At 41.1% G+C, this 24,365-nt stretch overlaps 1 protein-coding gene across 3 annotated transcripts in view; it reads left to right on the forward strand.

Annotated features, from left to right (window-relative positions):
• FCRL5 (Fc receptor like 5) overlaps positions 1-24,365 on the forward strand; it is a 63,576-nt gene that overhangs the window by 11,304 nt on the left and 27,907 nt on the right. For all 3 annotated transcript variants that reach the window (XR_014054898.1, XR_014054899.1, XM_081494063.1), the window contains exons 2-6: positions 9,942-9,962; positions 11,988-12,242; positions 13,332-13,583; positions 13,873-14,151; positions 23,125-23,403. Coding sequence is in view for 1 of the 3 variants with exons in the window: in XM_081494063.1 (XP_081350189.1) it covers positions 9,942-9,962; positions 11,988-12,242; positions 13,332-13,583; positions 13,873-14,151; positions 23,125-23,403 (1,086 nt within the window). In the remaining 2 variants the exon portion in view is untranslated. The remainder of the gene's footprint in view (positions 1-9,941; positions 9,963-11,987; positions 12,243-13,331; positions 13,584-13,872; positions 14,152-23,124; positions 23,404-24,365) is intronic.

Genomic DNA, 24,365 nt, shown 5'->3' on the forward strand with positions numbered 1-24,365 from the left:
TATTAATCTTCCTCAATTCATGATGCAGTTATGTCCTAATAAACTCATTATAAGCAGAAAATATCATAAGTCTAAAATGCATTTAATACACCCAGCCTATCGAATATTAGAGCCTAACCTAGACCACTTTAAACATGCTCAGAACACTACCTTAGCCTATAGTTGGGTAAAATCAGCTAACACAAAGCCTATTTTATAATAGAGTGTTGAATAGTTCATGTAATTTACTGAATACTGCACTGAAAGTGAAAAATACAATGACTGAATAGATACAGAATTGTTGTGTGTCTGTTGTTTACCCCTGTGATTATGTGGCTGACTGGGAGCACTGGCACACTGCTCCTGCCCAGCATCACAAGAAAGTATCATACTGTGTGTTGCTGGCCCAGAAAAAGATCAAAATTCAAAGTCTGGCTTCTACCAAATGCATATTGCTTTTGCACCATCACAAAGTTGAAAAATCATAGGTCAAGCCATCTGTATATTCACCTTTACTAGTGAGTTTTACAATTTCATGTGTTTTCAAGTTGCTAGTGGCCTTTAATTTCAACTTGTAGAACTTCTCATATGTGTATATTTATGTGTATATGTGTGTGTATGAAAGTTGTTTAGTCGTGTCTGACTCTTTGTGACCATGTGGACTGTAACCCACCAGGCTCCTCTGCCCATGAAATTCTCTAGGCAACAATACTGGAGAGGGTAGCCATTCCCTTTCTCTGGAGGATCTTCCCAACCCAGGGATCAAACCCAGTTACCCTGCATTCAAGCAGATTCTTTACTGTTTGTGCTACCAAGGAAGCCCCATATGTAAGGATACATATAATATTTTCTCTCAGTCTGTGACTTGCCTTTGGATCTGGGTCACAGGACTGCTTCAGCAACGGAACTCAGTCTGAGGTTGGTGGGGCTGCTACCAGGGGAATGGAAAAGCATGGACTCCTTGGCAGAAGAGGCAGGTGGTAGGAGCATGGACAAGTGGGGCTAGAGTTGGGTTCATGGGAGATTGGGGCAGCTTTCAGTCTGTAGCTAGGATGATAGTCAGTGAGTCACCTCCTAGGCATGTGCCTACCTTCTCAAAGTGGCCCTTCTTTGGTATTGGGCTCCAGTGGGGTTTCACAATCTCCCATCCAGATCTCAAAGCTATCAGCTTTTGTTTATCATAGGCTGCCAAAAATTTGCTTCTGTAAGGGAAAGACTAGAGACCCCCTATTCTACTATCTTGTTTCTGTCACTCCCAACAAGTGACATTCTCATTGTGTCTGTGGGCATGTGTCAATTCACATGTATCGACTGGTTGGTTTTTTAACCAAAGTTGAAAATATTAGAATAAAATATATTTATTCACTTGTTCAACAAATTATTCAGTAACATTAATACACAGCATTATGTTAGGTGCTAAGAATGATGAGAAGACATGAAAGTGAAGGTCACTCAGTCATGTCTGGCTGTTTGCGACCCCATGTACTATACAGTCCACGGAATTCTCCAGGCCAGAATACTAGAGTGGGTAGCCTTTCCCTTCTCCAGGGGATCTTCCCCACCAGGGATCGAACCTAGGTCTCCTGCATTACAGGTGGTTTCTTTACCAGCTGAGCCACCAGAGAAGCAGATCATAATCTGCATATCCATAATTCAATACACTAACTCTGTCTTCTCAAAACGTGGGGATCAAGCTTCATTAAAATAATGCTGGATCATTACTCACATTCTCCACCAAAAAACAAACAAAAAACTAATAATGCTGGTACTCATTATAACAAAGTCCAGAAGAAATGTGTCCAGTACCCAGAGTACCTGCATTATATTGCCTAAAATATCTAGTTTATAACGAAATATGAGACATGCATAGAAATAGGAGTTGGAACTGTATAGTGGGAATAAAGGGCATTTGAAAAATGACCAGTAAAATTACCCCAGTAAAATTAGGTGATATCTCAACAAAAAAACAGGGAGGCCATAAGGCAGAGGGAAACATTCAAGGTGTGCTAAGAAAAAAACCTATCAACCAAGAATTCCATCTTAACCAAAACTACCTTCTGAAAGATAGAGACAAAACAAAGATGCTCTCAAATCAATAACAACTGAAAAAATATATTAATAAACAATTGTCTCACAGGAATTATAGGAGGAGTTCTTCACTTTGAATACTAGGGATTCCAGAAAGTAGTTCATATTAACATTAACAAAGAAAAACACTTGTATATCTAATGCCATAAGAATAAAAGGCAGAAGTAATACAATTTTCTTTTAATTGATGTCAAAGGAACTATGTAAAATCTTATGTATGTCATGTGTTAGTACACTACAATATATAGCAACGTGATACCCATGTTAGTACATTTGCCATTCAAAAGCACAAGTGTGAGAGTAAACTGTGCTGAGCAAAGGAAATGACCACAGATGGTACATAAGTGTACCAAAATATTTGAGGGGATTATATCATTAATATAATCTATATGACAATAATAAAAAAAGGGAAAAGAATAAAGCTTTATATGAATGTTTTCTTGTATCCCTGGGATTAAGCTATGATAGTATGTAATCAATACATATACTTTTAAAGAGGAACCTCTAATTTTTTTTTTAAAAATAGCCATTTAGAAACGAAAGTACTAGAATATATTCATTTAATGAAAAATAAATTTATAAAGGACTAAGAATTAAAAGTGTTAGTTGTTCAGTCATGTCCAACTCTTTGCAACCTCATGGACAATAGCCCACCAGGCTCCTCTGTCCCTGGGTTTTCTCCAGGCAAGAATACTGGAGTGGGTAGCCATCTCCTTCTCCAGGGGATCTTCCCGACCAGGGATTGAACCTGGGTCTACTGTACTGCAGGCAGAGTCTTTACCTTCTGGAAGAATTAAAAATTTAAGAACTGTAAAACACAAAAGATAAATGCCAGGTGTATTGCATCTATGTCAATAATACTAAGAGTAAATGAATGATATGGTCCAAACAGGAGGAAAAGAGTTTCACCCCATGTGAAATAGACAAACCCTGATCTAAGTACGTACAATGTAGGAGAAGCAGACTGTATTTTTTATTATATTTTTTATTTAATTTTATTTATTTATTCATTTATTTTCAGCTGTGCTGGCTCTTTATTGCTGAGCATGGGCTTTTTTCTAGTTGTGACGCTCGGTCTTCTCATTTGCAGTGGCTTCTCCTGTTGTGGAGCACAGTCTCTAGACCTCTGGCTCATTAGTTGCATAGCATGTCCTTAGTTGCCCTGAGGCATGTGGAATCTTCCTGGACCAGGGATCGAATCTGTGTCCTGTGCTCTGGCAGGCAGATTCTTAACCAGTAGGCCACCAGGGAAGTCTAGAAAGCACACTTTAGACGAAAGATACTGAGAGTGAAAGTCCAAGTGTATGATAGATATACCTGTGAACGACACCAACATGAAAAGACGTTGTATAAATATTGTGCAAAATGGACTTGAAAACAAAAAATATTAATAGAGATATTGAGGGATATTATATTGTTCCCAAAGTCTCAAATGTTATGGCATGAATTTGAAGTGAAATCTAGAAAAAAAAAAAGGTGTAACCTTTAATGCCTCTGCTATCAAATGAGGGAGACTGAAAATCAGTAACATGTCTATTGACCTTAACAGACTTTAAAGATGACTCACCAAACCCGATTTGAGGAGAAAAGGAAAGAATAAAATTTAAAGTAGAGATGAATGAAATGGGGAGTGGAAAAATCATAGAGAAAAACCAGTGAAACCAAAAGTGAGTTCTATAGAAAAATTAACAAAATTGACAAATCTTAAGCAAGGCTGATCTAGGAAAAAGAGGGAATATTCAAATTTATACAGTCAGGGAGAATGAGGGATATTACTATGGACATTGCAGAAATAAAAAGGACTATGAAAGAATTCAATGAACAAGTGTATGCCAAAATCTAAGACAACTTACATGAGATGCATAATTTCCCCGAAGGAGAGAAATTATTGAAACTATGAAAATAAAACAAAAATAAATAAACCAAAAAGCAAAAACAAAATCAAAACAGAACTAGAAAAAGTGAAGTGCTTGAGGGACTTCCCTGGTGGTCCAGTGGTCCTAATCCAATGCAGGGGATAGGGCTTGGATCCCTATTTGGGGAACTGTGATGCCAATGCCGCAGGGCACCCAAGCCTGTGTACCGCAACTAATACCTGATGCAGCCAAATATGTATATAAATATATTTTTAAAAGGTGAAGTGTCTCAACTAGTAAACCAGAAAACACCCATAAAATAAACCTAGACAGAACCTCTGAGTAGATGACTTCTATACAAAGTTCTCCAAAAGTTTTCAGCAGTATATATATTATTGTTGTTCACAGAGTCTTCTCAAAGGAGACAATACTTCACACTTATTTTATGAGACTGTTACTACTGTAATATGAAAAGTGAAAAGTTAACTACCAAAACAAACAAACAAACAAAAACTCAACCCTCAAAAAAACAAAAACTATACACTTGAGACTTTCCTGGTGGTCCCATAGCTAAAACTCTGAACTCCCAATGCAGGGGGCCCGGGTTCAATACCTGGTCGGGGAATGAGATCCCACATGCCACAACTAAGAGTTCACAAGCTGCAACTGAGGGTTCTCCTCAAATATGGTTCTTCATGAACTTTGACCCTCTTTTTAACACTGATAAGGCTTCTCTCCAATGTGAGTCCTTTCATGGATTCAAAGAGACTTGTGGTTTCTGAATTCTTTCTCAGTGTTTACATTGATAGGGTTTCTCTCTGGTGTGAAATCTTTCATGTGATTGAAAGCTTTTATGACTGCGAAAAGCTTTTTCACGTTGTTTACATAGGATTTCTCTCCAGTGTGACTCCTTTCACGGAATCGAAGAGAACTGTGATATCTGTATGCTTTCTCACAGTGTTTACATTGAGAAGACATGGGAAACAGCATTTTCACACTTAGGAAGCTCACGATATAGAAGCGTCTTCATTCAACAAGGACAATGTACAAGACATATTTATGCAACAAGATCTCATTTAAACAATTGTTCAAGCAAAAGTTACCAATGATGGTAAAAGTGGATAGTAAGCCATGTGCCAAGTCGTTGGTAATGACTTCATGAGACAGAGGGACAGTAAGAGCTGGAGGGTACAGGAATGGAGTGCAGGAAAATGCAATAAAAAAGGACCTCATAGTTGGAAGCTGCATGGAATACTCCAGAAATGGGAAGACTTCCTAGTGTGGCACCAAAATAGAAGAGCAGGATAGGGTAACGGCCAGGAGCATATGCGTGGGGATCAAACAAGATGGGTTCAAATAAATGAGTTAAAAACTATATTCTGCCCCTCAGTTCAGCATAGTTCAGTCTCTCAGTCGTGTCTGACTCTTTGTGATCACATGGCCTGCAGCATGTCAGGCCTCCCTGTCCATCACCAGTTCCCGGAATTTGCTCAAACTCATTACCATTGAGTCAGTGATTCCATCTAACTATCTCATCCTCTGTTGTCCCCTTCTCTTCCTGCCTTCAATATTTCCCAGCATCAGGGTCTTTTCAGATAAGTCAGTTCTTCTCATTAGGTGGCCAAAGTATTGGAGTTTCAGCTTCAGCATCAGTCCTTCCAATGAATATTCAGGATGGATTTCCTTTAGGATGGTCTGGTTGGATCTCCTTGCAGTCCAAGGGACTCTCAAGAGTCTTCTCCAACACCACAGTTCAGAAGCATCAATTTTTCACCGCTCAGCTTTCTTTATGTCCAACTCTCACATCCATACATGACTACTGGAAAAACTGTACCTTTGACTAGATGGACCTTTGTTGGCAGAGTAATGTCTCTGCTTTTTAATATGCTGTCGAGGTTGGTCATAGCTTTTCTTCCAAGGAGCAAGTGTCTTTTAATTTCATGGCTGCAGTCACCATCTGAAGTGATTTTTGAGCCCCCCAAAATAAAGTCTCTCACTGTTTCCTCATCTATTTGCCATGAAGTGATAGGATCTGATGCTATGATCTTAGTTTTCTGAATGTTGAGTTTTAAGCCAGCTTTTTCACTCTCTTCTTTCACTTTCATCAAGAGGCTCTTTAGTTCTTCTTTACTTTCTGCCATAAGGGTAGTGTCATCTGCATATCTGAGGTTATCGATATTTCTCCTGGCAATCTTGATTCCAGCTTGTGTTTCATCCAGTCCAGCATTTCTCATGATGTACTCTGCATATTAGTTAAATAAGCAGGGTGACAATATACAGCCTTGACATACTCCTTTCCCAATTTGGAACCAGTCTGTTGTTCCATGTCTGGTTCTAACTGTTGCTTCTTGACCTGCATACAGATTTCTCAGGAGGCAGGTCAGGTGGTCTGGTATTCCCATCTCTTGAAGAATTTTCCACAGTTTATTGTGATCCACACAGTCAAAAGCTTTGGTGTAGTCAATAAAGCAGAAGTAGATGTTTTTTCTGGAACTCTCTTGCTTTTTTCATGATACAATGGATGTTGACAATTTGATCTCTGGTTCCTCTGCCTTTTCTAAATCCAGCTTGAACATCTGGAAGTTCATGGTTCACATACTGTTGAAGCCTGGCTTGGAGAATTTTGAGCATCATTTTGCTAGCGTGTGAGATGAGTGCAATTGTGTGGTAGTTTGAACATTCTTTGACATTGACTTTCTTTGGGATTGGAATGAAAACTGAGTTTTTGCAGTCCTGTGGCCACTGCTGAGTTTTCCAAATGTGCTAGCATGTTGAATGCAGCACTTTAACAGCAACATCTTTTAGGATTTGAAATAGCTCAACTGGAATTCCATCACCTCCACTAGTTTTGTTCATAGTGATGCTTCCTAAGGCCCACTTGACTTAACATTCCAGGTTGTCTGGCTCTAGGTGAGTGATCACACCATCGTGATTACTGGGTTGTGATGATCTTTTTTGTATAGTTCTTCTGTGTATGCTTGCCACCTCTTCTTAATATCTTCTGCTTCTGTTAGGTCCATACAATTTTTGTCCTTTATTGTGCTTATCTTTGCATGAAGTATTCCCTTGGTATCTCTAATTTTCTTGAAGAGATCTCTAGTCTTTCCCATTCTATAGTTTTCTCTATTTCTTTGCATTGATTACTGAGGAAGGCTTTCTTATCTCTCCTTGCTATTCTTTGGAACTTTCCATTCAGATGGGTATATGTTTCCTTTTCTCCTTTGCCTTTCACTTCTCTTCTTTTCACAGCTATTTGTAAGGCCTCCTCAGTCAACCATTTTCCCTTTTTGCATTTCTCTTTCTTGGGGATGGTCTTGATCACTGCCTCCCGTGCTATGTCATGAATCTCCATCCTTAGTTCTTCAGGCACTCTGTCTATCAGATCTAATCCCTTGAATCTATTTGTCACTTCCACTGTATAATTGTCAGGGATTTGATTTAGGCCAAACCTGAATGGTCTAGTGATTTTCCCTACTTTCTTCAATTTAAGTCTGAATTTGGCAATAAGGAGTTCATGATTTGAGCCACAGTCAGCTCTTGGTCTTATTTTTGCTGGCTGTATAAAGAGCTTCTCCATTTTTGGCTGCAAAGAATATAATCAATCTGATTTTGGTATTGACCATTTGGTCATGTTCATGTGTAGAGTCTTCTGCCTGTCCCATCTATCACACAGTTTCTCATCTGTAAAGTGGGGATAATCATTGAATTTTCCTCATAGGGATAATGACAAGACCACATGAAATAGCATAGGTGAATGTCTACCACATAGAACACACTCAAAAAAGTATTTGTTGTTGTTGTTCATCATTCAGTTGCTAAGTTGCATTCAACTCTTGTGACCCCATGGACAGTAGCACACCAGGCTCCTCTGTCCTCCACTGTCTCCCACAGTTTGTTCAAACTCATATCCACCCTTTGACTATATGGACCTTTGTTGGTGTAGTGATGTCTCTGCTAGCCTAAACAGTTTCTTGTCTGTAAAATGAGGACAATTATCAAACTTTCATCATAGGGATAGTGAATAGATTACATGGAATGATATAGGTTGAATATCTACCATATAGAATACACTCAGAAAAATAATCACTATTTATAGAACAATACAAAATCCATGGTGTTGAGGTTTTCAGAAAATGGCAAATAATCCATTGTTCTGATTATAACATTTAGGTTTGGATTACTTCTCCATCAGCCCCATGTGGACAGAGCTAATATCCCTTTTGCTCACTGCTGGATTTCCATTGCCTTGTCCATTTCCTAGATATGGTTAGACAAATTCCACAAATTCCTGTTGAATGAATGACTCAAGTCTGTTCCTCATTGAAATGTGTAATCAATGTACAAACCTGTCAGTTTTGCCTTCTCTGCCTCTTGATTACCCCTTTCTCAAACCTGTATCCTCTCAAACCAGAATTGAAAGAGACACATGTACCTCAGTGTTAACTGCAGCACAGTTTACAATAGCTAGGACATGGAGGCAACCTAGATGTCCATCAACAGATGGATGGATAAGGAAGTTGTGGTACATATACACAATGGAATATTGTACTCAGTTATAAAAAGGAACACATTTGAGTCAGTTCTAATGAAGTGGGTGAAATCGGAGCTTATTATACAGAGTGAAGTAAGTCAGAAAGAGAAAGACAAATACTGTATTTTGATGCATGTGTATGGAATTTAGAAAGACAGTACCGACAATACTACATGCAGGGCAACAAAGGAGGCACAGGTGGAGAACAAAGGAGAATAGACTTTTGGATTCAGCGGGAGAAGGCGAGGGTGGGATGATTTGAGAGAATAACACTGAAACACCTACATTACCATATGTAAAATAGATGACCAGTGCAAGTTTGATGCATGAAGCAGGGCACCCAAAGGCAGTGCTCTGGGACAACCCAGAGGGGTAGGGAAGGGAGCGAGGTGGGAGGGGGGTTCAGGAGGCGGGGACGACATGTACCTGTGGCCAATTCATGTTGATGTATGGCAAAAACCATCACAATATTGTAAAGTAGTTATTGGCCAATTAAAATAAATAATTTAAAAAACCCATAGCCTCTTAAGTAGAGATATTTACTGATCTAGTACTTCTAATTAATTCACTGTTCAGTAATCATTTATGAAATATGTCTTATGAGCTAGGCACTGTTATAAATTCTGTCTGATGTATGGTGAAAATAAGTCCCTGCTGTCATACAGATTCTATTGTAGAGAAGGGAAAGTAAACAAACAAACTAACAAGTAAGATAATTTCAGAAAAATACTCTGAAAAAATTAAGTATCATTACTATCTTGCTCTGCCTTCTCTCCAGTCTTTCTACTTTACCTCTTCCAGAGTGCTCAAACTAAGTTACAACCCTTAATCTTGTCACTCCTCCTCTTGAAACCTTTCCATGGTTCCGTTACTTTTATGATGAAACCATAGCTGCTTACCACTCATAACTTAGACCCTGTCTGCTTGTCCAATCTGGATTTCCCTCAAATTCTCTACCTTCCAGAACCACTCTCCTACCCAGCTGAATACCAGTGCTATTTCTTCACATCTGGGGCCTTTCTGTCTCGACTACCCTCTCCATCATCTCTTGCCACACAGAAACACCTTTCCCTGGCTGACTCCTGTGTTCTCATTCAGTTTTCTCAAGCATCACTTCCTTTGCTACACACTCACTCCCACACACAGACCCTACATATTGGGATGGGTGACCCTTCTGCCTTTATGATGCCCCCATGTGTATTTTTAGTATTTATACCCCGTATTATAATACTTTCTTCAGGTTTCTGTTTACCACCCCGCCCCGCCCCAAACTAACTTCTTGCTATCAGATACTACCTTTTTAATTCATCTTAATAGTCCAAGCGCAATGACCAGTATATATAGACATTTGCTAAATGACTGCTATATTTTAAAAATAAATTTTATGAAAAAATAATAAGTGAATGGGAAAAAAAAACGAGCATTACTTTTGAAAAGCCAAAGAATCTCTGCTCTGTGCTCATCTCTGGCTCTTTATATTTTTACAGCTCCTGTCGGTGGACAGTTTGGTGAGTTCTCCTTTCTTATGTTCTTCAGTGTCGCTGGATAAGACTGCCTCTCTAATAAATATGAAATATTGGTGACAATTATCTGAGGATCTCTAATATCTCCTGTTTCTCTTGCTGACATCGACAAGGATGTGCAAGTGTTACCCGGTTTACTGGCGTTGCCCTACGGCCTGGATAGCTACATAGTCATCCTCAGACTCTTCCTGGAAGAAGTAGCAAATGCTCCAGCAGCTACTGGCCTTCACTGGGCCCTGTACTTACTCCTATTGCAAACAAACCTCAGGTCACACAGCAGGACATCTTAACTCCATGTTAAATGTTTAGGACTTGGGATAAGATGTTTTCCAGTCATCAAACCCAAAAAACTGTTCTTAAAACATCACAGTGGAAATGGTTCATGCTCTACAGTTTTCTCTCCAGGAAATGTGTGGAGAATAGAGCATCCAACAAATGGGCCCTTAAAAGGAAGAAATGCACCATAAGAGGAGATTGGGGGAGAAGATAAATCGTCTGTATCCTACATTTTTTAGAGTTCTGACTATTCATTGACATTTGTTTGGATCAGAGGGTATCTTGGATATTTGAAGACCCATGAACAGCAAGAACTGTTTGCAACCTCTCTCCTGTCCAAAATCAGATGCATCAGTGTTTCATCCTTATCTAGATCATCTCTGGATTCTAGCTAACACCTTGTCCATTCCTTGCTTTACCATAATTAGCTATGATGGATTTTTTATTTTTATTTTATTTTTTGATAGTGAAACAGTTAAGTGTTTATTAGGAGGAAAAAGGGTACAGTGCATGTGGATAGATACATGGGCAGACTCAGAGAGAGAATCATTCCATCATGGTAATTTAAATCACTTACATGGAGCATTTCTTCCTGGTTCCCTTTGGCCAATCATTTTGATTTGCCTGGTTCTGAGTCTCTATTTGGTATATCTAAGGATCCTCCCATGTGTGTGTACACATCTCTTAGCCAAGAGGGATTCTGGTGAAGAGACCTATGTGTAGATTGAGCATCACTTTTTTTTTCTTTTGATAGGCAAGAAGTAAATTTATTAATATAGGATGCTTGTAAGAGATGCAAACAGACAGGCGAGGGAGTTCTGTCCCGAGGATTGAGTGGGCTACAGTTTTATAATGAAAAAGAGAAGGGGAGAAGACCTCCTTCTTCAAGTACATGTAGATGCAGACATAAGGCATACATCATTAGCTCCTCCTTCGTATTAGGCAGAAAATTGTCTGACCCTATGAGGTCAAACTAGGATTATCATATTAGTGGAAAGGTGGTGATAGTTCTTCCACCTAGTGGCCTGGGGCATATCTTATGATTTTGTATGGTTTTATAATTAAGCAAGCTTGCTTCATTGAACAATGTTCCAATAACTTTCTTGGGCTATCGTTAACTTGCAATATCCTCCTAAAGTTTCCTTCTCTATCTATAGTCCCTTACTAGGATCATCACTCTCTTTTGACTTCCAAGGAGCTTTCTAGTTGGGAAGGGTTTCTTGACTTTGAGAATAAGAAATATGTGGTCTTATCTTTATCTTTTTCTGTGTATCATCTATAAAATGAAAAGTGTTAGGCAAGTTAATCTCTCAAGCTTTTGTCAGTGCCAAAATTTTAATATGATTTACCCCTTTTTTTGTGGAAAGTGCAAAACTGTGATTTTAACAACTCCTTGGGAAGTTCTTGTGAGTTTATGAACATGATAAAGTGGCAGGGGATCTTTTCCAAGGATCCAATTCCATAACAGACTAACCAACCATTTTTCCTATTGACATTTGGCAGTGAATCTTGCTGGTATTGCAACCTTGAAACCACTTTGCTCACTGCCATCTCCGCAGCAGTCACTTTCTCCTGGGTGAGAGCTCTAGTTGAAACAAAGCCATGAATGGTGACCTTCCCCAGGGGATTTCTTGGGGATCCTCCAAAGCCAAGGCCTCTGGACAATGACTCACAAACCACTGTGATGGGAACTGTAGGTCACTCCACCTCAGATTCTTTCTTTTTCCTCCACAGCAACTGAAATAAAATCTGTAATTTCCCTCCATCCTCCATGGACCACTTTCTTCCAAGGAGAGACTGTGATACTGACTTGCAAAGCATTTCGGTTCAATGCACCAGAGAAAATAAAACGGTACCGTTGGTATCTTTCTGAAGAAATACAAAGAGAGACGGCAGAAAACACCTATGAGGTCCGTAAATCTGGAAGGTACAAATGCCAGGCTCAGGATTCACACTCAAGTGATCGTGTGGACTTGGTCTTTTCTGCAGGTGGGAAAGAAATGAAAGAAAAAAGAAAAGTTTAGAAATAATAAAGTGACTAAAAACCCAGCTGCATTTACTAATTCAAAAGCTATAGAAATAGGGCCCAAGAATTTGTATATTTTACAAGCTACTCATGTAAGAGAAAATTTGAGAAGCAACTTATTTGAATGGTTTTTGAATCTATGTTTAGTTTGAGGCTTATAAAGTTTATTTGGAAAAAAATCTATGTGAGGATTTGTTAATATTTTATAGATAGGTGGATAGAAGATAGAGAGGGAGTAATTTCCATTTCTGTCCTAAGACCACCTCTTTTGAATGAAGCAGTATCTTTCTAGTTATAATATAATGCTCTTTAATTTAGTGAACAAGGAACAGTGTAATAGCAAAGAGCTAAGAAAATGCTTAGCCTCTTTGACCTGACAATTCTTCTCTTAAGAATTTACCTACTGAAATAGTCATAGATATATACAACCAAAATTGAAGAATCTTAAATGGTCAAGAAGAGAAAATTCATTAAATAAATTATCTTACTGCCATTGAAGGAAAATGTTGTGGTCATTGAAAACCAGGTTAGGGAATGATATTGATGACATAGGAAAGTATTCATAGTAAAGTAAGTGAAAAACAAGTTATCAAGTGGATAAATATTTTAATTTCATAAAAAGAAATACATACAGACTCTTATATACACACACATAGATAAAAGAACTGGAAAAATATATGCCAAAATCTGGGTGGTGAGTTGATAAGATTAATTTGCATTTCTGTTTTAAGCATTTTCTCAAGCATGTGTGTTCCTTTTAAAGCCAGGGGAAAAAGGCAATTTTCCTGGTGATCCAGTGGTTAGGACTCTGTGCTTTCATTTCAAGGAGCATGGATTTGATCCCTGGTTGGGGAACTAAGATCCCACAAGACATGTGGCATGGCCAAAAATAAATAAATTAATTAAATAGATAATATCAGAAAAAAGAAGTGATGATTACTCTCAGAATCTTTTTTCCTAGTCCCCAGTCTTATAAAATATTTTAGAATAATAGTGAAAAGAAGGCAGAAACAATCAAAAGAAACAAACAACTGCCCTTGTGTTTCCTACAGCCAACCTGATCCTGCAGGCTCCATTTGATGTGTTTGAAGAAGACTTGGTGGTTCTGAGATGCCGAGCAAAGGCAAATACAGTACTAAATAACATGAAATTGTACAAGAATGGACAAATCCTGAAAATCCTTAACAAAAGTTCTGACTTCCATATTCATCAAGCAAGTATGAAGGACAATGGTGTATATCAGTGTAGTGGAAATAAAGATAATCACTTGGTTTCTTCAAACAAAATTAAAATCGTAGTCCAAGGTAAAGCGTTCTTTATTTTGTGAAATAGGTTAGTCAAAATGAGGACTCCTGAGATTGTGGAGGATAAAAAGGGTGGACTGAAATACTACTGAATCTCGGGGAGCATTCCTACAAAGAACAGAACAAGTACTACTGTGCTTTTGGCTGAAGGATATTAGTAATTAAAGGTGGCATCTTTTCTGCCTGCTTTTGTATGTTCTGCTTGTGGGTGCTGAGGATGAACTGTGTTTTTCTCCAAAGCAGTTCCAAGCCTCACTTCCCTGAGAAATATTGTGATCCTTCTCTCTAGAGCTGTTTCCAAGCCCCGTGCTGAGAGTCAGCTCCACCCAGCCCACTGAGGGGCAGGCAGTGACCTTGACCTGTGAGACCCAGCTCTCTCTACAGAGGCCAGAAGTCCACCTCCAGTTTCGCTTCGTCAAACAATCCGTGTGGTCAGACTGGAAAAACTCCCCAGAATTCCAGTTCTCTACCATACGGAGAGAACACTCAGGGTCTTACTGGTGTGAGGCAAGGAGAGTGAATTCCCTTGTCCAGAAACGGAGCCAGGAATTACAGATACAGGTACAAGGTGAGTGTTAGTGGGTTCTGAGATTTGCCAGAATGGGGCTGGGAAGGGCCGGGCAGAATGACACAACGGTTTGTTTTTCTTTCAGTACTGTGAGACACAACTTGTTCTTTTTCCTCTAAAGTTTGGCTTCCTTGACATCATTTTTTTCCCCCCTGGTGGGCCTATAAGCATGGGCTTCCCAGGTGGTGCTAGTGGTAAAGAACCAGCCTACCAGTGCAGGAGACATAAGAGCCCTGGGTTTGATCCCTGGGTGGGGAAGATCCCTTGGAGGAGGGCATGGCAACCCACTCCAATATTCTTGCCTGGAGAGTTCCATGGACTGAGGAGCCTGGCGGGCTATAGTCCATGGGATCACAAACAGTTGGACACAACTGAAGCAACTGAGCACACACACATACACTCTAGGCATAAATCAGATGCTACCACAGAGCCCTTTGACTGAGCTAGATGGACTCTTCTCAGCCAGATGGACAGATTCTTAGAATGCTAGATGCCTGGAGGTGAGCACTTAAGAATACGAAAACTAAAGGACAAGAGCGTGGGGAGCAAATATTTCTAACTGGATGTATTTAGGGATGATGTTGTTCCCACAGGGCTTCCCTTGTGGATCAGATGGTAAAGCATCTGCCTGCAATGTGGAAGACCTGGATTCTATCCCTGGGTTGGGAAGAGACCTTGGAGAAGGGAAAAGCTGTCCACTCCAGTATTCTGGTCTGGAGAAGTCCATGGACGGTATAGTCCATGGGGTCGCAAAGAGTCAGGCACGACTGAGCGACTTTCACTTTCACTTTGTACCCACTATTGCTTTTTCCTAAGTATCTGAAACTGTATAGGTCCTCAAGCATGAATGCCAACCAATGGTCAAATGTCTCTTCTGATTTATTTTGACCTATTGGTATCTCATAGGAGCATTAGAAAGGATGCAGATCTGGGGTGCATGCTCTCCTGATTGAGGAAGGAGTGAAAGTGGTTAGCATTCTCCATCAATTTGCTTCCATTCCCAAGCAAAAGAGACGGTTCCATCTTTCTTCCAAACTGTCTGAAATTGAAAGTGTTAGTTGCTCAGTCCTGTCCAACTCTTTTCGACCCCATGGACTAGAGTCCACCAGGCTCCTCTGTCCATGGAATTCCCCAGGCAAGAATATTGGAGTGGGTAGTCATTCCCTTCTCCAGGGGATCTTTCCAACCCAGGGATCAAACTGGAGTCTCTCACATTGCAGGCAGATTCTTTACCATCTGAGCCACCAGGGAAGCCCTTGAAACTGTCTAGATATTCTTAATCTTTGTTATCCAGTCATAGGCAACATTTTTTTCTTAGGTATATGATTTGGACTGGACGAGTGAGAGGAAGTGGAGAGGGTGTTACTCAACAGTTGCAACACAGTGATTTCTAGCACAGGATCTCCCTTCATGTTACTGATGGAACCCAGACCCCAAATCCTACTCCTTATCTGTTCCCAGGTATTTTCTCTTGTTCTTCAAGCCTCCAGGATGACTCAAAAAGGCATTGCCCTTAGCCAATATCCTAGTGTGAAACCATAACCACCTGGAGTGTAGAACACTTTCATCCCAGATTTTCCTATTTTAGGAGAACTGTCACAGGTCCACCTCCTCTGATCATCTAACTGACAGGCAGAGGTGTTAAGAAGTGCTTACTCCAGGGCAAGCTTGCTGTATATGCCTATGATTGATTTCCAACAAAGCACTGAAGTTGTCACAGCTTCAGAACAAGTACCTCCAGTGCCAAGTCTTCCTGTTCTTTGCCAACCCCACCACTTCAATGTTGGGCACTGGGTGTAATTTCCAGGATGACTGGCCCATGCTCTGTCAGGTAGGGCATGAGGAGAGGGTGGGAATTTTATTCCTTGTGAAATAAATGCTTTCTGCTGGCTCAAATGGTAAAGAATCTGCCTGCAATGCGGGAGATCCGGGTTTGATCCCTGGGTTGGAAAGATCCCCTGAAGAAAGGAGTGACTACCCACTCCATTATTCTTGCCTGGGGAATTCCATGGACAGAGGGGCCTGGTGGGCTCTAGTCCATGGGGTTGCAAAGAGTTGGACAGGACTGAGCAACTAACACTTTCAATTTCAGGAACTGGTGGATGCTCCACCAATTCATTAGGAATTGAAGTTCTCCCAAACCATTGTCTCTCCAACACTTTCTCCCTCTTCCCAAGGAGAACTCTCAATTCCATCCCAGGTCAACTTCCCATCAGGTCATCAGACTTAGCCCTTCCCATCCTGTGACTCTTCTTCTGTGTCTCATTCTGTGACACCCCAATGCCAAGAATCCCACATGTCATTTTTATTCATTTAGAAATTGTTGCTGACATCCGAATACACTCCCACCCAGAGTTTGTGTTTGAAGGTCAGGAGCTTGTTTTCATCTGCTCAGTAACTGGAGTTCCAAGACTCCCCCATCACAGTCTCTTGGTACAAAAAACAACACAGACTGCGGAAGGATAGAGAGCTTCAAACTTCCTCAAAAACAGAATTCAATGTCCCTGTGGTGCAAAACAGCGATGCTGGAGAGTATTACTGTATTGCCAGAAACGGTCGTTTTTCCATTCAGAGCAACCCAGTGATCATCAGTGAGAAAGTTGTGTCTGCCAAATATCATTTGCAGAATGGCTTTTCAAACTTTGTAAAGACCATGAGGTGGTTGAGTGGGAGTGGGTGTTGACTGTTGCCAATAATTTACTGTTATGAATAATCTACCAGAAGTTAGACTAACAGCAATGGGATTTAGGGGTAGAATGGGTTGTGGGAGCTTTTGGAAACTCCTAGAAATGGAGGACAGAGAAAGTATTCAATGATTGGCATATGTGTGGGATCTTCATATTTAAAAATTTCTTCTTAAATGCAATGGTTCCTGAACAAATAGAATTTTAGAGCTGGAATGATCTGGGGCCATGTCTCTTGATAGGAGGGCCCTCTTTCTCTTGTAGTAGGTCACCTTCTCTCTGTGTCCTCACATAACCTTTCCTCTCTGTCCTTGAAGAGAGAGGTCTCTGGTATCTTCCTCTCCTGTAAGGATGCCAGTCCTATCTGATTAGGGGATCAATCTTCTCTTATGACCTCACTAAACCTTTGTTGTTGTTCAGTCTCTAAGTTGTGTCCAACTCTTTGCAACCACATGGACTGCAGCACGCCAGGTTCCCCTATGCTTCACTATCTTCCAGAGATACCTCAAATTCATGTCCATAGAGTCAGTGATGCTCTCTAACCATCTCATCCCCTGCCACCTCCTTCTCCTCTTGCTCTCAATCTTTCCAAGCATCAGGGTCTTTTCCAGTGAGTTGGCTCTTCACATCAGGTGGCCAAAGTATTGGAGCTTTAGCTTCAGCATCAGCCCTTCCAATGAATATTCAGGACTGATCTCCTTTACGATGGACTGGTTGGATCTCCTTGCAGTCTGAGGGACTCTCAAGAGTCTCCTCCAACACCACAGTTCAAAAGCGTCAATTCTTTGGCACTCAGTCTTCTTTATGGTCCAGTTCTCACATCCATACCTGACTGACTACTGGAAAAGCTATGTCATTGATGACTATACAGACTTTCGTCAGTAAAGTGATATTTCTGCTGTTTAATATGCTGTCTTTTAGATTTGTCATAGCTTTCCTTCTAAGGAATAAGCCTATTTTAATTTCACGGCTGCAGTTACCATCTGCAGTGATTTTGGAGCCCAAAAAAAGAAAATCTGTCACTGCTTCCACTTTGTTTCCCCTTCTATTTTCCGTGAAGTGATGGGACCAGATGCCATGATCTTTGTTTATTGAATGTTGAATTTCAACCCAGCTTTTTCACTCTCCTCTTTCACCCTCATCAAGAGGCTCTTTAGTTCCTTTTTACTCTCTGCCATTAGAGTGGTATCATCTGCATATCTGAGGTTGTTTATACTGCTCCTGGCAATCTTGATTTCCACTTGTAATTCATCCAGTCTCACATTTTACATGATGTGCTCTGCATATAAGTTAAATAAGCAGTGTGACAATATACAATCTTGTTGTACTCTTCCCAATTTTGAACCAGTCCATTGTTCCATGTCTGGTTCTGACTGTTGCTTCTTGACCTACATACAGGTCCCTCAGGAGACAGGTAAGGTGGTCTCATATTCCTGTCTCTTTCTTTAAAAAAAAAAAAAGTTTTATTTATTTATGGCTGCACTGGGTCTTTATTGCTGTACCTGGGCTTTCTCTAGTTGCGGTAGGGGCTACTCTTCATTGAAGTGAGGGCTACTCTTTGTTGCAGTGAGCAGGCTTCTCATTGCAGTGGCTTCTTTTGTTATGGAGCATGGGATCTAGGTGCTCTGGCTCAGTAGTTATGGCAAACAGGCCTAGTTGCTCCATGGCATGTGGGAATCTTCCTGGATCAGGGATCAAATCTGTATCCCCTGCACTGCAAGGCAGATTCTTAATCACTGGACCACCAGTGAAATCTGGTATTCCCATCTCTTTAAGAATTTTCCACATTTTGTTGTGATCCACACAGTCAAAATCTTTAGCATAGTCAGAAGTAAATGTTTTACTGGAATTCCCTTGCTTTCTCTATGATCTAACGAATGTTGGCAATTTGATCTCTGATTCCTCTGCCTTTTCTAAATCCATCTTGTACATCTGGAAGTTCTCAGTTCACATACTGCTAAAGACTAGATTGAAGGATTTTGAACATAACCTTGCTAGTGCGTGAAACGAGCACAACCGTATGGTAGTTGGAACATTCTTTGGCATTGCCCTTCTTTGGGATTGGAATGAAAACTGACCTTTTCCAGTCCTGTGGCCACTGCTGTTTTCTAAATTTGTTGAAATGTTGAGTGCAGCATTTTGACAGCATCATCTTTTAGGATTTGAAATAGGTCAGCTGTAATTCCATCATCTCCACTAGCCCACTTGACTTCACACTCCAGGATTTCTGGCTTTAGGTGAGTAACCACACCATCGTGGTTATCCCAGTCATTAAGACCTCTTTTGTATAGTTCTTCTGTGTATTCTTGCCACCTCTTCTTAATCTCTTCTGCTTCTTTTAGGTCCATACTGTTTCTGTCCTTTATTGTGCCTATCATTGCATGACATGCTCCCTTGGTATCTCCAACTTTCTTGACGAGATCTCTAGTCTTTCCCATTCTATTGTTTTCCTCTATTTCTTTACACTGTTCATTTAAGAAGGCCTTATCTCTCCTTGCTGTTCTCTGTAACTCTGCATTCAGTTGGGTATCTTTCTCTTTCTCGCTTACCTTTTACTTCTCTTCTTTCCTCAACTATCTGTAAAGCCTCCCCAGACAACCACTTTGCCTTCTTGTATTCCTTTTTCTTGGGGATGGTTTTGGTCACTGCCTCCTCTACAGTGGTGTGAACTTCCATCCATCATTCTTCAGGCACTCTGTCTACCAGATCTATTCATCACCTTCATTGTATAACCATGAGGGATTTGATTTAGGTCATACCCAAATGACCTAGTGGTTTCCCCTACTTTCTTCAATTTAAGTCTGAATTTTGCAATAAGGAACTCATGATCTGAGCCATGATCAGCTCAAGGTCTTGTTTTTGCTCACTGTATAGAGCTTTTCCTCCTTCAGCTGCCAAGAATATAGTCAATCATTTAACCTTAATTATTTCCTTAAAGGCTCTATCTCCAAATACAGTCATATTGGAGGTTATGACTTCAATATATGTATTAAAGAGGGACACAGTTCACTCCATAACACCATCCCCATTGGCTTTGAATAAATGTCTCTATCTTGTGGGCCTCATCCTTCAACCAGTTCAGATACTATCATACCCCTTAATATGTCTGCAACATCTCTTTCTCCCCTTTCTTGATCCCCAGCATCTGTAGAACTCACCGTTTTTCTCTTTTCTTTCTTTATCTTTTGAATCCCCATATGCTTGAGTTTCCAATCAATCATAGTAGTTCTCAAATAATTTCTCTATCCCAGGGTTATGGAGATATCTGTTGTTCCAATCAACAGTTAATTATTTTCAATAACCAATGTGCAAATCCATGTAGGATACAGCAACGGGTAGTAACATCAGTTACTCCAGCCATGTAACTATGGTTACTACACCACCCCAAACTACACTACCTCCTTTACCAGTATATGACACCATCTTACCCTCAGTACTGTTAAAGTAGTTGTGGTAGTGACAGGAAAATAGCTTTGATAGAGCCCTCTGCTGTTCCCTTCATTGGTGGCAAGCTCCAGTTCCACTTTTAAGGAGTTGATGTTATTTAACTTTGAAACAGGAGTCAGGAGACAGACTTAGGTCCCGTCTGGCTCTGAAAACATCCTGATGAGTTACCACAGACAGATCTCCTAAACTTTTCCTGACTCAGTTTTCTCACCTGTAAATAGAGAGGGTCAGGCTGGATACAAGGAGAGTGTAGGAACAGAGAAGATTCTAGAAGAGTATGTGAATGTGGGACAGAAAAGAGAAAGGGGCAGAGGCCTGAGGCCAATCCCAGCAAAGGGAAAAAGGAGAGCAGGGACTGATAGGAAGACTAAGAGTGGCTTGGGCAGGTGAGGGGACAAATCTTCCAAGTCATATGGCAGAGGGAAGGAGCAAGGTAAATGTGTCTGTCTGATGGTAGCAAAATCAGGGATTTCTTTCCCAAGAACATCGTTTCCCCTGGAAAATGGGAGTAAGGTCACCTAACAAGGGGAGATAGGAGAGGAGAAGGGCCAGGTCTGATGGAGAAGGAGAAAACCAACATGGAGAATAGGAAAGAGCTGGGGAGAAAAGTCAGGAGACGGTGGGCTGCCCTGAAAGCCAGAGGACATGAGACTGGACATTTCATTAGCCACTGATTGACAGCTTCAGGAAGTGGCAGGAGCAACTGTTGACTAAGTTTTTTCTCTCCCTCAGTCCCTGTGTCTTAACCTGTCCTCACCTTCAGCTCTCCTGGCCCCAGGACTTTTGTGGGAGATGAGGTGAGACTTCAGTGTGAAGTTCAGAGAGGTTCTCTGCCCATCTGGTACCAGTTTTTTTATGAAGAAGTCCCTATCTCCCAGTTTATTCCCTCCCTCACTCCTCTACCCCCTGGTAACCATAAGTTTACCATAAGTAAACCATAAGTTTAATTCAACATAACCACATTGAGTAAGCTCTTTTAGAGTCTGTTAGGTAGCAATATGAGGGAGGCCCAGATGGGGAGGGGCTGGCAGCAGATCAAGGGATAACCACTGTGAGCCAAGAGGAACTCACCTCTGCTTGCTTGATTTAAGGCCCTGAAGGTGAATATCAGCTCAAAATCAAGTTAGGTAGGTTTCAGTTGAGCCCTGAATCTCAGTTTTGTGTCATCTATGTGTGGCCAAAGTCCAAGCCCAATTTTAGCGAGCAGTGTGATTTGGGTTTATATTGATGGTAGAGAGTCCAGTCCTGGCTGTCCTGGAAGCAACCTGTTTTCTCTTCTGTTTGGAAAAAAAAAAAAAAAGCAGAACCAGGCTGGAGATAAGCCAGAATGCAGCCCCTCCCACAACAGATATGCAAAAAATTTTAAAGGAAACGATCAGGGAACCCTGGAAGGAGACATCAAATGAAAGAGACAGAGAAGCTGTGCTCCTGACATCCACAGACCCAAGGAATTTGGAGGCAGGATGTCATCATCAGATGCTCTTGGAGATGCATAAAGTTCTATAGAATGGCACCTTTATCCACCTCCTAAGTAATTACTGCATATATTCTTCATGCCAGACTATACTGACGTGTAAGGATACATAGACTAGACCAACAGTGTAGGAGTGTTTAACGAAGTGAAACCAAGCAAAGGAGAGCTTTAAGCAAAAGACAGTAGAGGCCAATTCAGAAAAGGCAGAGCTGATACATGATGAAAGATAAGAATTGAGTCACATCTCCTGAATTTAGCCACAAAGCCCTGAAAAGGAAAGCAGAAGAATACAGGTGAGAACCAGATTTGATAGCTTGGTTTGATGGCTGCCTCACCACATACTAACTATGCGATTTAACCCCAGTGGGCCTCAGTTTCCTCATCTGTGAAATAAAGGCAGTGATAGTAGCTGCCTCTCAGGATTGTTTTGATCATTAAATTAGTGTTTGCCTACATATGTTTACAAATAATATATGACAAATACACATCAGACACAGAGTTAAAAACATTATATTGTATCATGTGAGAGAGTAAGAGAGTGAAGTCACTCAGTTGTGTCCAACTCTTTACAACCCAGTGGACTGTAGCCTACCAGGCTCCTCCATCCATGGAATTTTCTAGGCAAGAGTACTGGAGTGAGTTGCCATTTCCTTCTCCAATATTATATCATAAGTATCTGTTTATATTATCATTACCATTATAATCACAAACATGAAAAATCAACTTTAGTATGTTGGTGGGGATAAAAACAAGGTTGCATTGACCAAAAGATCAGAGTGAGAGAAAAAGGTAGAGACAATGCTTCTTCTATGAGTCTTTCCAGAGAAAAGAAACAGACATTGGAAACATTAAATGCAGATAGGGTTTTGTTTTGTTGTTTTACTAATGGGGAGAGGATTAAACACATCTAAGTGGTGTTTGGAAGAAATGAGTAGATGCAGAGAATTTGTATCTGGGACACATGGAGGTGAGCTCAGGGTCAAGAAAGAGCAGGATCCTCCTTGAGTTGGTGGAGGGGCAGCTTTTCCAAGGTCACCAGACAGGGGAGAAGCAAGGGGCTGATGTAGGTAAACAGTGTGAGTCTGGTGGCAGCAAAATAAGGGACTTCTTCCTCAATAACATCAATTCCTCTGGAAAATGGGAATGAGGTGACCTAACAATGGGAGATAAGAAAGGAGAAGGTCCAGGTCTAATGGGAAAGGAGAATACCAACAAGGAGAACAGGAGAGAGCTAGGGAGATAAACCAGGGAGGCTCTGGGCTGCCCCAAGGGCCAGTGGACATGGGACTGAACATTTAACTAGCCACTGATTGACAGCTTCAGGAAGTGGCAGAAGCAACTTCTGACTAAGGTTTTTCTCTCCCTCAGTCCCTGTCTCTCAACCTGTCCTCACCTTCGGCTTACCTGGTCCCAGGACTTTTGTGGGAGATGAGGTGAGACTTCAGTGTGAAGTTCGGAGAGGTTCTCTGCCCATCTGGTACCAGTTTTTTCGTGAAGGTGTCTTGCTGGAAAAGAGAGAAGCCATTTCATGGAAAACAGTGTCCTATAGCTTCTCTGTGACTGCAGAGCATTCTGGGAACTACTACTGTACAGCTGACAATGGCTTTGGCCCTCAGAGAAGTGAGACCATGAGCCTCTCTGTCACTGGTAAGCCCTAGCTTCTGTTAATGACCCATCCCTGGCCTCTATCCTTGTGAAAGTGAAAGTTGCTCAGTTGTGTCCAATTCTTTGTGACCCCATGGACTATAGAGTCCATGGAATTCTCCAGGCCAGAATACTGGAGTGGGTAGCCTTTTCCTTCTTCAGGGTATCTTCCCAACCCAGGGCTCAAACCCAGGTCTTCCACATTGCAGGTAGATTCTTTACCAGCTGAGCCACAAGGGAAGGCTGGCCTGTATCCTTGACCCTTCCAGAAATGTGTTCCCTCCTTCAAGTTTCCCCTGCTTCTTCCTCTGGCCAAACCTATGTCCTTCTCAACACCCAGGTTCTCTTGAGACAGATGTCTGCTGCTTTTGAGCCTTGTTCTGTGAGCAACTCAGATGTTATCACACACTTGGCTTCCTGCAGAGCAGCTCTCTCTCTCCTGGACCCCAACTCTGAGGAGCCAAACGCTTCTCTCATTCTGTCCTCTTACCCTATGAATCCACAGATTTCTGATTTTCATTAATTACTTTGTTCCCCATAGCTACAAAATCAGTTCCCAGGGGCACTGAGTTGTCGCTTATCCCTTTCCTATCAGATACTCCTAGATGGTTCAGTGGTAAAGAATCCGCCTGCCAAAGCAGGAGGTACAGGTGATGCTGTTTTGATTCCTGGGTTGGGAAGATAGTCTGCAGTAGGAAATGGTAACCCTCTCCAGTATTCTTGCCTGAAAATATTCCATGGACAGAGGAGCCTGGTAGGCTGCAGTCCATGTGGTCACAAACAGCTGGACATGACTGAGCATCTGAGCACCCAAGCACTAATCATTTATAGATACAAAACCATAAAAGATACAAAGACAGGGAGCAGGATCATAGTTATACCAAAGATATCCTTCTTGAGTAAGTACTTTTAGAGTTGGTTAAGCAGCAGTGTGAGAGGACACAGAGGGGAGGGGCTGGAAGCAG

This window comes from Giraffa tippelskirchi, chromosome 5 (assembly GCF_054371585.1).
Source record: "Giraffa tippelskirchi isolate mGirTip1 chromosome 5, T2T-mGirTip1v1.2.pri, whole genome shotgun sequence".
Lineage (NCBI taxonomy): Eukaryota > Metazoa > Chordata > Mammalia > Artiodactyla > Giraffidae > Giraffa > Giraffa tippelskirchi.